The sequence below is a fragment of the Terrapene carolina genome, unplaced genomic scaffold (genome assembly GCF_002925995.2).
Source record: "Terrapene carolina triunguis isolate 2854851 unplaced genomic scaffold, T_m_triunguis-2.0 Scaffold69, whole genome shotgun sequence".
Taxonomy (NCBI): domain Eukaryota; kingdom Metazoa; phylum Chordata; order Testudines; family Emydidae; genus Terrapene; species Terrapene triunguis.
Genome location: NW_020664420.1, coordinates 28,611,693 through 28,624,121, shown reverse-complemented (window position 1 = coordinate 28,624,121; position 12,429 = coordinate 28,611,693). Strand labels below are relative to the sequence as shown.

The 12,429-nt window shown below is 43.2% G+C and overlaps 1 protein-coding gene across 2 annotated transcripts; it reads left to right on the top strand.

The window, feature by feature from the left end:
- Positions 1-2,199: 2,199 nt before the first annotated feature.
- Positions 2,200-3,366, top strand: ACTBL2 (actin beta like 2). 2 transcript variants are annotated; one of them, XM_024201907.1, is made up of 2 exons: positions 2,236-2,364; positions 2,491-3,366. In XM_024201907.1, the coding sequence occupies exons 1-2, from the start codon at positions 2,236-2,238 to the stop codon at positions 3,364-3,366; spliced, it is 1,005 nt and encodes a 334-aa protein (XP_024057675.1). The 2 variants fall into 2 exon arrangements, with proteins under 2 accessions (XP_024057676.1, XP_024057675.1); XM_024201908.1 differs by having other exon boundaries at positions 2,200-3,366.
- Positions 3,367-12,429: the final 9,063 nt, after the last annotated feature.

Genomic DNA, 12,429 nt, shown 5'->3' with positions numbered 1-12,429 from the left:
AGCCTGGGGGAAAATAAACCTGCTCAAAGAAAAGGTTTCCAGAATGTTTTAACACAAACAAAACAACATTTTCTCTAACCTTGATCTTTGAAAGAACTAAAACAGCTAAAATCCCCACCAAAAAAAAAAAAAAAATGCAGCCCAAGGCCAACACCTGGTATGTAGAATTCCAGACCAAATGATTAAAGTCTGGCAAAGTTATAAGCAACTGAAAACGGAGTCTTATATTAGGAAGTGTCAGACAAGCTTAATAATAGGGGCTGTCTCAGCCCTACCTCTAGTAAGTACATGACACTATAGCAGCATTAGTGTTCTACACAAGAAAGCCGAAAACAACTTTTCCTATTGCCTTGCACCATAGCTGTTGAAATCTATGCTAGTGGGTCTAGTCAGAATCAGCCACTCACACTCCTTCAGGGGTAACGGACTACAGAAGATGAAACACATTGGAGAATCAGAGCTGCTAGACCTATATATACATATATACACACACACACACACACACACGAGCACTTTGCCCCCCTAAGGAGGCTTAGAAAAGGGGTTCACCATGAAAAAGATTCTCACTCCAGCAGCAATCAGGTAGCAAATACATCCAGCCAACATGGGTTCTCTTTCTTATCCTGTCAGCAGGTATTTCTCTCACACCTGTCATTGTTCTAATGGTCAAATCAGTATTGCCCCTTTTTAAATGCATTTTCTTCCAGCAGACTTCACTTACCCACTGACATTCAAAGACCTTTGTTTTTGCTGAGCCAGCAATAAAGCAAACATTAACCACTTAAGTTCCAGCCCACTTACTGCTGTGGAATTTGAGGATGTAGAGCAATAGTTCATTGAAGGGATTTAAGTATGAAAACTATACCTTATACTCATCCTGTTGTTCTTAGCACATTCTGTATATAAAATCCCAAAGATCTGTATTTCAAAACTTCTTCCTTAAAGTCCAAATCATAGTATTAATTGCACCTCCATCCTGTGTGGAATTCTCTACAGGGTGGGGCTCCTAATTAAAGGGACTTGTGTTTTGTGGTGTTCTGAATTTACAAAAGGCACAACGTTTTCTTTTTATGTCCGGGTACCTACTGTCTACATTCTCTCTGCCAGTCTGAAAGGTCTGGCAAATACATATTTAAAGGGCAAATTCATTGTATCTTAAGCTTTCCTCTACCTCTCATGAGCACACTTAAATAAAGAGGCCTCATAAGCTACCAGTCAATGCCTGCACAAAGCCCATTCTTAAGTCAGAAAAGAAGCCAGCTCCAAAAGATACCCCTAAGAAATTAGCATCCTGAACAGCCGTTGGGCATTTAAAACACAGCTTTTTGGAAGAAAATAAATTGTCCCTATTCAAAAGCTGAAACCACATGAAATATCCAAAGGCTTCAGTTATTAATAAGACAGGTTTCTTTAGGGCAGCTATAAGCTCTAACCTGAACCCATTACACCTCCTCTTACAGGCTTTTATTTGCCCAAGCCTATCGCACAAAAAAGTTCCTCTCCCCTCCTCCCCCCTTTTCCACACAATCAGTGTTTGGGAAGGAGGCAGAAACATTTTCAGGATCAAAAGTGTCCCCCCAGCCTTTAGCTTCCCCAAGGAACACAAATCTACCTGCCTCCCTTAATGCATTTACAGTTTAAAGCTTCGCAGGGCTGTTAAGTAAGAGAAGGATCCACTGGTGTTAAGGATTCAGCATTCCCATTGACTTTAATGGGAACAGAATCTAGCTCTCATTAGGTTCCTTACAGTTAACCTAATGCATGTAATTATCAAGTACTATACTAACGCCAAGCATTCAGTTAGTGTCTGTATATACCTACTCTCCGTAGCTACTATGAATGCATATCACTTACCTTTCACTACTCAGGGCAGATGGATGTCCTTATTTCCTAAGCCCTTTATGCAAAGAGAAGAGTAAGCGATTGCAATTCAGAGGAACAGGTTCAATTATCCTACTGAGACCAATAATATTCTAGTGGCTACTGCTGATAGGGGAGAAGCTGTCTGAATAGGAGCACAAGCTGCAGCCTACACAACAGTGAACCAATGGGATGGGGTTTTGCCAAGAGATCCTCCTATTGGGAGATGTGGGGGAGGTTGGTGGACAGGCTCATGCTGAGACTCAGCTGCCTTTAAATATGACTGAGGCTCATCCCTCTTATCACTTCTCCAGGAGCAGTGACTATGAAAACATCTTTCTGGTAGTTATTAACCTGCTCTGTCTGTTAATAGCTATGGCTGATGAAGAGATTGCTGCTCTAGTTGTGGATAATGGCTCTGGTATGTGCAAGGCTGGGTTTGCTGGGGATGATGCTCCCCGTGCTGTCTTCCCCTCCATTGTGGGGCGCCCTAGGCACCAGGGTGTGATGATAGGGATGGGCCAGAAGGACAGCTATGTTGGGGATGAAGCCCAAAGTAAGCGGGGCATCCTGACGCTGAAATACCCTATTGAACATGGCATTGTTACTAACTGGGATGACATGGAGAAGATTTGGCACCACACCTTCTACAATGAGCTGCGGGTGGCCCCCGAGGAACACCCAGTATTGCTTAGTGAGGCTCCCCTCAATCCTAAGGCTAACAGGGAGAAGATGACTCAGATCATGTTTGAGACCTTCAACACACCAGCTATGTACGTGGCTATCCAGGCTGTGCTATCCCTCTATGCCTCTGGCCGCACCACAGGCATTGTGATGGACTCTGGTGATGGGGTTACCCACACAGTCCCCATCTATGAGGGCTATGCCCTGCCCCATGCTATTCTCCGGCTGGACCTGGCCGGCCGGGAACTAACTGACTATCTCATGAAAATCCTGACTGAGAGAGGCTACAGCTTCACCACCACGGCTGAGAGGGAGATTGTGCGTGACGTCAAGGAGAAGCTGTGCTATGTTGCCTTGGATTTTGAGCAGGAAATGGCCATATCTGCCACCTCCTCCTCACTAGAGAAGAACTACGAACTACCCGATGGGCAGGTAATCACCTTGGGCAATGAGAGGTTCCGCTGCCCTGAGGCCCTTTTCCAGCCAGCCTTCCTGGGCATGGAATCCTGTGGCATCCATGAGACCAACTTCAACTCTATCATGAAATGTGATGTGGACATCCGCAAGGACCTGTATGCTAATACGGTGCTGTCCGGGGGCAGCACCATGTACCCAGGCATTGCTGACCGGATGCAGAAAGAGATTGCTTCCCTGGCACCAAGTACCATGAAAATCAAAATCATCGCCCCTCCTGAGCGTAAATACTCTGTGTGGATTGGTGGCTCCATCCTGGCCTCTCTCTCCACTTTCCAACAAATGTGGATCAGCAAACTGGAGTATGATGAGTCTGGGCCATGCATTGTTCACCGCAAATGTTTCTAAAGGGACTTCCCATCAGACAACTGCATGAGAAAAATGTATCCACCATATCAAGCTATATTAATTGTCCTCTTTAAGGGCTCTCCTCTTAGAAGACCTAGTATCCAGTGCTACAAACTCATTTCCTTTACTTCATCAAAGAAAACCGCTTAATTGTTTGCTATTAATTTTAGAGCAGTGACTAACTCTGATAGGAAAAAGTTATATCTGGTAGAGCTCTTCTTTTGTGATGCTTGTGTGAATTATGCTACTATCTTCTTTGGAGAACTTTGAACTGCACTCATGGATCAAAGCTAACATGTAAGGGTCAAAATAACTGAATTCAATGCTGAATAGTCTCTTACAGATGTTATCAGCCTGTAAACAAGCTCTTGTTTGGGTCCCAGAACATCTGGGTTTTTTTATAGATAAATGCCTAAGTGGCAAGATAATGGGTTAATGTTGCATATTTGGAGTTGCTAAACATGGGTTTGGCTTTTTTATACTTCTGAACTATAGTTCAGAACACTGATCTTAGCTTTGACAACTAGAACAAATCAATTCCCTATCTACTGTAGCAAAAATGTCTAATTCCTAAACACCATTATACAAAAAAAATTGTAAACTGATTCTCAAATGTGCATAATAAAAAGGCTAATCTCCAGTGGTGGTCAAGAACACTTCTTTCAGAGTAGAAAGACTAGCACTTTCTTACAAGACACAAGCAGCTCTATAATGGAAGGACTTTTCAATCTTTGAGTGGAGTTTTGCAAGTCTTTCCATAAAGCAAATGCAGCTGGACTCTCCCTTAATTATCATATAATACCCACTTCCTGCATTAAAGTGTAGTTCTAAGCTTTTAAAGATCAGAGCTTGAAATGGCTCTTACAACAGTCTGCTGTCCTTTCAAAATGTACTAAGGGTTTGACCTATTTGAGAACAAGCCCATTCTTCTGCATAGAAATTGTTTAAAGAATAAGCAGAATCCTGGAACTGAAATTTCAGTTCCTTTATTGCTGGAATGGTGGGTAGCCTCCCCAGCCTGCTGCTCTTCTGTGGGACACACAAGAATGTCTCCTAGCTCTTCCACTGTAGGGAAATTGATACCCATTCATTTCTGAATTTCTTCCAAATATTAAATATCTGATCCATAAACTAATTCTTCTTGCTACTTCATACAGTAGCTAAAACAATCTCTACCTTTTTGTAGGTACAGATCCTTCAGCCCAGCTGACTCTTAGCAAAGGGGAGATGTTCACTATGACTTACCATCATACTTAAACCAAACAGTCATTAGCGTTTCAAAGAAAGACGTGGCAATGAGGTGCTGGTAGGTGAGAAGGGAGGGCTTCTGCCATGACTTACCAATGTCACTTTAAATAAAATAAAAAAAATAAAAAATAAACTTGGTACACTAACTAAAACTAGCTGCTTGCGTAACTCCCCCTGCTGCGTGGAACCCATTTAGGCAAGAGAGAGCTTATTACGTGTGTAACTTGAAAAATTCCCCCTGCTGAGCTGCTCTACTGCAAAACACATGAATGTGTATTGAAAGAAAACCAAGCAGGTAGATCATGTTCCAGCTCTTTTTCACACACACCCCCTCCCCGTTAATATTGCTCATATGCTTAAGAGAAGGGTGTTTATTTAGTCCCCATCATGCAACTATTTCTACAAGATGGACACCTGTGCCTGTATGGAGCTCTATTGACTTCTATGTGGGTGCCAGGGGTCTCCTCCTATGGATTCAGTTGTAGTATTGCAACGTTGATAACAAACCATGCATATATTTCTTATGTATTTTAAACTACCAGTCCTGCTCCCACTAACTTAGTTTAAATACCTTATTTCAGCTGTCCAACCTGTGGGTTATTGATAACTGCTAGGGAGAGTCACTTTAAAAAAATGTGTTTGACCAAAAAAGGCCTCTTTTCAAAACAAACTTCTTGTAAAATAACTAAAATAAAAATAAAATAAATAAATGGAGATATACCTATCTCATAGAACTGGAAGGGACCCCGAAGGGTCATCGAGTCCAGGCCGCTGCCTTCACTAGCAGGACCAATTTTGCCTCAGATCCCTAAGTGGCCCCCTCAAAGATTGAACTCACAACCCTGGGTTTAGCAGGCCAATGCTCAAACCACTGAGCTATCCCTCCCCCCCTTTGTAAAAAAAGCTTTCTGGTGAAACCAAAAATTGAATCTGCCTTTCTCTTCATTTCTTTCTGCAATAGAACTGTTGGGTTGGTTGGTTGTGATTTTTTCCCCACTTTGCCTCTATGTAACTCTTCAACACTTCCTTGCTTTGGGCAAGGCAAAATAGAAATCTGCCACTCTTTAAAAGTTGGAGGGCTTGAGAAATTTTGAGTAGCAAAAAGTAGAGCCACCAGTCACACTGGTGCAGTGGGTCGCAAATGTGAGAAAATTGGAAGCCACAAATTCAAAACATTGGGGGAGGAGGAGGAGTGGCTCAACTTCAAGAAAACAAAGGGGTTCCATTTCAAATCCTCTGGCATGAAAATATTCTGGGGCTTAAGCTTTTTGTGAAACTGCCTTTTGCTTTTGAGTGGCTCTAGTAACAATGTCCCTTGCCTTAACATTCAACCCTCGTCCCAGTACTGCAGATCCCTATTCCCACCAAGAGGATATAAACACAAAAGGTTTTAAAACCTCAGTAGAAGCAATATTCTGGACTATTTGCTTGATGTGAAAACTTTCCCCTTATTAAACACAGACCTAGCCTTGCTCTCTGATCGAGGCTGCTTCACCATGGTTAAACACTACATGCTATCTCACTTCAATAGAGCTGGCTAGAACACTTTTTTAAAAAAAAAAATCTCCATTGAAAAAAAGGGCTTTAAAAAAAAAACTGAAAATTCTTGAAAAACTTCTAGGGTTTTAAACTTCCTTTTGTCCCCTTTCTGTCAGTGTTTCTTCCCCCTCCCTCTCAAAAAAAAAAAAGGGGGGGGCCAGAATGGAAGGGGGAAGGAACTGTGTTTAAATTGGTCTTTTAAACTTTACAAAAAAACCTAATCTTTTCTCTGAAACGTGCAGAATAAAAATGATACTTTTTTCCACAGGTTTCACATTTTTTGAGCAGATCTAGGCCTACTCTACACACTTTTTATACCAATTTAATTTTTTGGTGAGGGATGTGATTTTTTTTTTTCCCCTACCAAAATAGCTAAAGCAGAAAAACTCCCCTGCCTTGAGTGGATGTAGTTGTATAACTCATACATGTGTCTTATCAGGGCTGGCGCAACCCATTAGACGACCTAGGCGGTCGCCTAGGGCACTAACATTTGTGGGGGGGGGGGGCGACCGTGGCGGCCGGATCTTCGGCCGCCCCAGTCGGCAGCAGCATTTTGGAGGTGGGACCTTCCGCCGCCTCTGTCGGGGGCGGCATTTCGGGGGCGGGACCTTCTGCCGCCTAGGGCGGCAAAAAAGCTGGCAGCGCTCCTGTGCCTTATAGTAGAATAGCTTATTCCTCTTCCTTTAAAGTAGATATACCAGTATAAGGCGCTTTATACCAATACAAGTGTTTCCCCACAAGTAGCGGGAGAGGGGGTTGAATTGCTGTAACTATAGCAGCATAGTTAAAGCACTAAATATTTTGTGTGCAGATAAGCTCCTAGTCTTGCTTAATAGCCTCAAAGTTCCAAGGAAAATGTGAGTCTCATGCTTGGAAACAAATATTTGGCTGACCAGAATTATTTTTGTGTTTATATTTCCAATGTTGAGTTCAAAGAAGCACTTTTCCCCACCTCTAAAATGATAATGCCTACCTAACAAGAATGTGAGTATTTATGGCTGAGATCCCCTGAAGACTGCCTGGATCTCCTCTGATGAGAGGCCCTATATGATCTACAGTTCTACCACCCTGTGGGATTTTATGGGCTTCCACCACAAGCTAAGTGGCATGAGTGCTTAGGTGGGAGACCTCCAAGGAATATCCAGATGTTGCAGGAAGCAATAGGAATGGTGATTCACCACTGAAGCTACCTTCCCTCCCTTCTGCTGGTGGTGCCATCTTACAGAGCAGGTATAAAACAGAGGACCTGCTCGCCTGTGGCCAATAAATAAACCATGGCACTTTTTGGTAAGACCAACTCTGCCATCCTGAAAAAAAATGTAAACTGGGTAACTGCTTCCCTAAAATTTTCCCTTATTTTTGACTGCATACATTTTTTGTATTTGCTTTCCAGGACTTATGTACCTCAACCGAGTCCCCAGAGATGTGCACATGTTTGACTACTGGCCCATGAAGTATGTATCAAATAACTAAAATTGCATATTTTGATGCAGAGTCCAGAAACCAGTTACTTTTGTATTGCTGCATTTATGATGGTATCTGTCTGTGCTTTGTACAAAACTAATGGAATCCTCTTGCTAATCACAGATGCTGACAAGCCAGGCCACTCTGTTCTGATGCAATACATCAATCTGCCATGAGGTGCTATTTCCATTTCTGCAGCTGGAATACTAAAGAGGGCATAGAGGGAGTTATGTATTTCTTGTGGTTTCACTACTTCAAATACTCCACACTGCTTTATCCCAAGCTTTGTCTGCTCCTGGTATGCTGGCATTTTGTACCCACAGGAAATCTTCAAGAATTTTTTCTAGCTTATTTTAAAAACATGGAACACACATTCCTCATTCTTTAATGTGATCTTAAACAAGCAAGTTGGCACCAAGATGTATTCTAAGGTATATGAAAATCTTGCTGGCCCTTTTTATTCTGACCATCTGTTACCAGCCAAGTGCAAAGTTGCCCTAGTTCAGTAGTTCTCAAACTGTGGCTTGGGACCCCAAAGTGGGTCACAACTCCATTTTAATGGGGTTGGTGGGGCTGGCTTAGACTTTCTGGGGCTCAGGGCTGATGCCCAAGCCCCACTGCCTGGGCTTGAACCCCACTGCCTGGGGCTGAAGCCCTTGGGCTCAGGCTTCAGCACCCCTCCTGGGGTCGTGTAGTAATTTTTGTTGTTAGACGGGGGTCGTGGTGCAATGAAGTTTGAGAACCCCTGCCCTAGTTACATGCCCTTCAAAGCTATTAACAGTAGAACAATATGCTGCCAGGCATAGGATATGGGGTCTAGTCTTAAGCCCTTTGGGTAGAGTAGTGGTAAGGATTGGATCTTCCAGTGCTTTCAAGCCAAGATTTCTATCCAGCTCTCCTGAGATAAAAAGAGGATCAATCAAATGAGAGGCTTTGCTGAAGGTGCAGAATAGAGAAGATGCCAGAGCATGCAAACACCCTAATTGCAATAAAATCTGTAAATAGTATCTGTATAATAGGTTAAATTGAGCAAATTCTTCCATCTAGTGAAGTTTCCATGTCAGGGTGATTATTAGTTGAATTCCTGAGAGTCTTTACACACAAAACTGATGTTAGAAGTGGCAAGAGTCAGTATTACAAAGGGTTGTTTCCTGTGCTCTTAAAGGAATGCAAATGAAATTAATTATCTGAATATCCTCCCCATATGAAAGTCTAATGGTCGTATAACATCATCTTTGTGCGAGGGAGGATGTGGCTGCTTTGAAACTTTCCTCAATGTGCAGAAAGAATCCACATCAGAGCAGTCATTCTGGGGGTTAATGATTACATCCAGACAATCACTGATTGGGCTGTGAACTTTCCAGTCTGTGTAATGACTGGCCTTTTGGTCATCCCCAGAGATTGAACCTAGGACCTCTGAGGCTAAAACCATAGGCCTCTGCAACTTGAACTGAAGCTAGAAGCTGTAGCAAATTCAGTTCATGTCTGGATCAGACACAGAAGATGTATAAAGCACTCACTGAATAGTGATTACATATGCCTGTTGGCAACAGTGCTGAAACTCTCTCATCAGAATCCAAAACCTGACAATTTCCCTGCAACTCAGCCCAAGTTCACCAAGGTTGTCCTTAGAGCTCATTTTAACTGAAGAAGCTTACAATCATCTGAGATCCACCTTGTATATACTAATGCTAAATAACAGGGATTGTAATTTGGCGACTCCGCCAGGACTCGTCTGACTCTCCGGTGCGGGATCAGACTCCGAAGCAAAGCAGTGCGCATCCTCCAGCTTCGAGGAGCCTTGCCCGGTAACCTGATCCCTGCGTCGGCGATAAGGCGAGTCCTGTGAACCAACTGAAGCCTGTAGAAACCCAGCAGTAAACTACTTGTTTTTTCTGGGAGGAAGGAATGTCTAGGCATTAGGTTGCTAGCTTGGGACTTGGGCAACAGGTTCAGTTCACTGATCTGCTGCAGACTTCCTGTGTGATCGTGGGTGAGTCCCTTAGTGTCTCAGAGCCAGATCCTCAGAGGTATTTAGGTGCCTAACTCACATTGATTTCAATGGGAATTGGGTGCCTAAATACCTTGGTGGATCAAGGCCTCAGTTCCCCATCTGTAAAATGGGATAACAGAACTTCCCCCTCTCACAGGGATGTTGTCAGGATGAATACACTGAAGATTGTAAAGTGCTTAGATATTAAGCTAATGGGAGCTACTTTACTTCCTTAGATTCTGGCTGGGTAGGGATTCCTTGAACCTGCCACACAGCAGCCTGGCACAATTCCGGTCACTGCAGGCTCTTAGATTGTACTGGAAAAAGGATCACTACTTTGCTTTTTAAAATTTATTGTCTACATCCTTTCATACACAAGATGGACTTGTTGGTGACTAGTTTATTATTTATTTGTAGCTGCGGCCCGAGTAGAGGCTACCACTCAGGGATCAGGACCCCATTCTGCTAGCCACCATGCAGACATGTAATGGAGAAAGTCTCCTCACCCCACAGAGCTTGCACTCCAATTATAAGAGAGAGAACTAGTGCATACAACTGTTTATATGGAGGGTTTTTCTCATCTTAAGTTAAAACCAGTAAGAATTTACCAAAATAAACATCTGTTGCAGATGAAGTTAGTGGCCCATGAGGTCTCCAGACTTTCTGTAGCGCTTACCTCTAAGAGCAAAGAGCATCCCAGAGATGAATGGGGGAGGAGGCTTATATAATTAAAGGAAATCCGCTTCTTGAAACAGCCCCAAACAAGTTTTATTCCAAAAACAGATCCAGAATTTGTCAAAAGCCAAACACCATAGACTGGAAACCCTGGGCCATGTTCTCTGCTGCACCCGATAAGCACCGAGCATAGGCAAGAGGCGAGGGTGCAAAGTTGCTATGGGTAGTTCCCTGATCCTGTGGCCAATTCTGTGTGGAACTGGTCCTTGGGATAGTTTAGTGCAGCCTCAGGGCTGTTCTCAACTACACCAGCAGCCAGAGGGGCTTCCAGCAGCTGGGGATGATTGAAGTGCAGAGGCTCTGCAGCCACATACCCTTCCTCCCGACCACATTCCCTACAATGGGAGCTGGAAAGAGGTCCTGTAGATCCAGCTACAGCAGTTCTATGCCACCCAGGTATTTCTCCATGTTAGGAGAATCCTCAGCTGGCCATAGCAGGCTTAAATCAGGCAACTTTACACTACGGGCCACAGCAAAGCAGACTTAATGGGACTGATGATCTGGCCCCCTAGTAAAATAAATGCTCTTTCCCCCCCTTCCTCCCCCGGACTCCTTTTTTTCATGACTTTCATGTATGGTCATGTCCAGTGTGGAAAATGGAGTAAGAATAGAGAGGAAATCTACAATGCTGCCAGAAAATTTCGGCTTGTCCTACCCTTCTCCCAACAAGACAGGACGGAGACTTTTTGTTCCAGTGAGAAACAGAACGTGTGGCAGCTTTCTTCTCTTCTCCATAATTGACTTAAAGATTTATGGTAGAGGAAAAAAATGCTACAGCCTGCTGAAATGAGCAAAGCAAATAAAAATAACAATGAAAACAGCAGGGGGACCATTTCAGCTATACTAACGTGAGTAGACAAGGCAGGAGCTGAGGAGGTTATAACAAAATAATGGAATACCACAAGGCAAAGTCATGTCAGAATTTTGGAGCCAGCTGCAGAAGAAGAAGAAAGGACAACTTGTGCTGTTAACTTCATTTTGAAAGGTACCACATTGTAACATCACCTCTTTTTCACTCCTAAAATCAGACCTACACGATTTCTTCAGTCCTGCAGCCACCGTGTGTCTGCCACAGATTCCATGACTAGTGGGAGAAGATAGCATGTGGGAAATGGGTACAGGAAAGGCAAAAAGTAAATGTTTTTTTTTTTTTTTTTTTTTTACAAATTTTACAACAGTTAGTGAATAACTTTTAATGCCACCTCATCCCAACCAATTGTTCTTGCATTGATCCCTGGGAATTAATTATACGCATCTTTTCCATCTCTAAATTTGAAGAGCTATCAAAGGATTTAAAATTATGTCATTTTATAAATTGCACACTGTTTATTAGGTAGCTAATCGCATTGTTAATATTCATTAGTGTTTTGGGTAGTGCTTAGGACCCCCCGTCATGGACCAGGACCCCACTGTGGTAGGTCCTATACAAACAAAACAAAATGATGGTCCTTGCCCCCAAAGAGCTTAGAATCTAAGCAAGACATTTATTATTATTGATTATCCTAATAATCTAAGCAAGACATTTGTCAACATTCTCCTCTTCACACATTAAAAGTCAAGGAAGGGAATGGCTGGTCTGTGACTCCTGAGGCACCGCCGCTTTTCACATCTTTCCCCGTGGCAGACCAGATTGTCAAGAAAGTCTAGTCTTTGCCTTATGTCCACAATGTGATGCTATTTCTGAGCCTGCCCAGCCCCCTCCCTGGAGTAGAAAAGCTGTAGGGAGGGTTCTGGCTGTTCAGAAGAGTAGCGAGTTAGACTGATTTAGGAGAGTGCACGGAGCAGCAATTCCCCAGTTCTTCCAACCTGGCCTTAGGGACACACCCACCCAGCCATGTGGCGTTCATTGCCTACACAGCAGAAGTAAGAAAGGCAGTAATGCTGGAGTGGTGGGTCAGCATCTTTCATTGGGAATAGCCTTCTCACCTTCATTTGATCACAGTGGCTCTTCTCCACCCCATTGTTCCTTCTCTTTCTGAGAAGCAGCTATTTAACAATACCTTTTCTACATGCACTTGAATTCACTCATGCTCACTGTGCATTTGCACTCTGAGTTTTCATGCCGCTGCACTCTTGTCTTGGCC

Bases quoted from the DNA above. Each gene is read 5' to 3' on its own strand.
- ACTBL2 (XM_024201908.1), top strand. From the start codon at position 2,236: ATGGCTGATGAAGAGATTGCTGCTCTAGTTGTGGATAATGGCTCTGGT.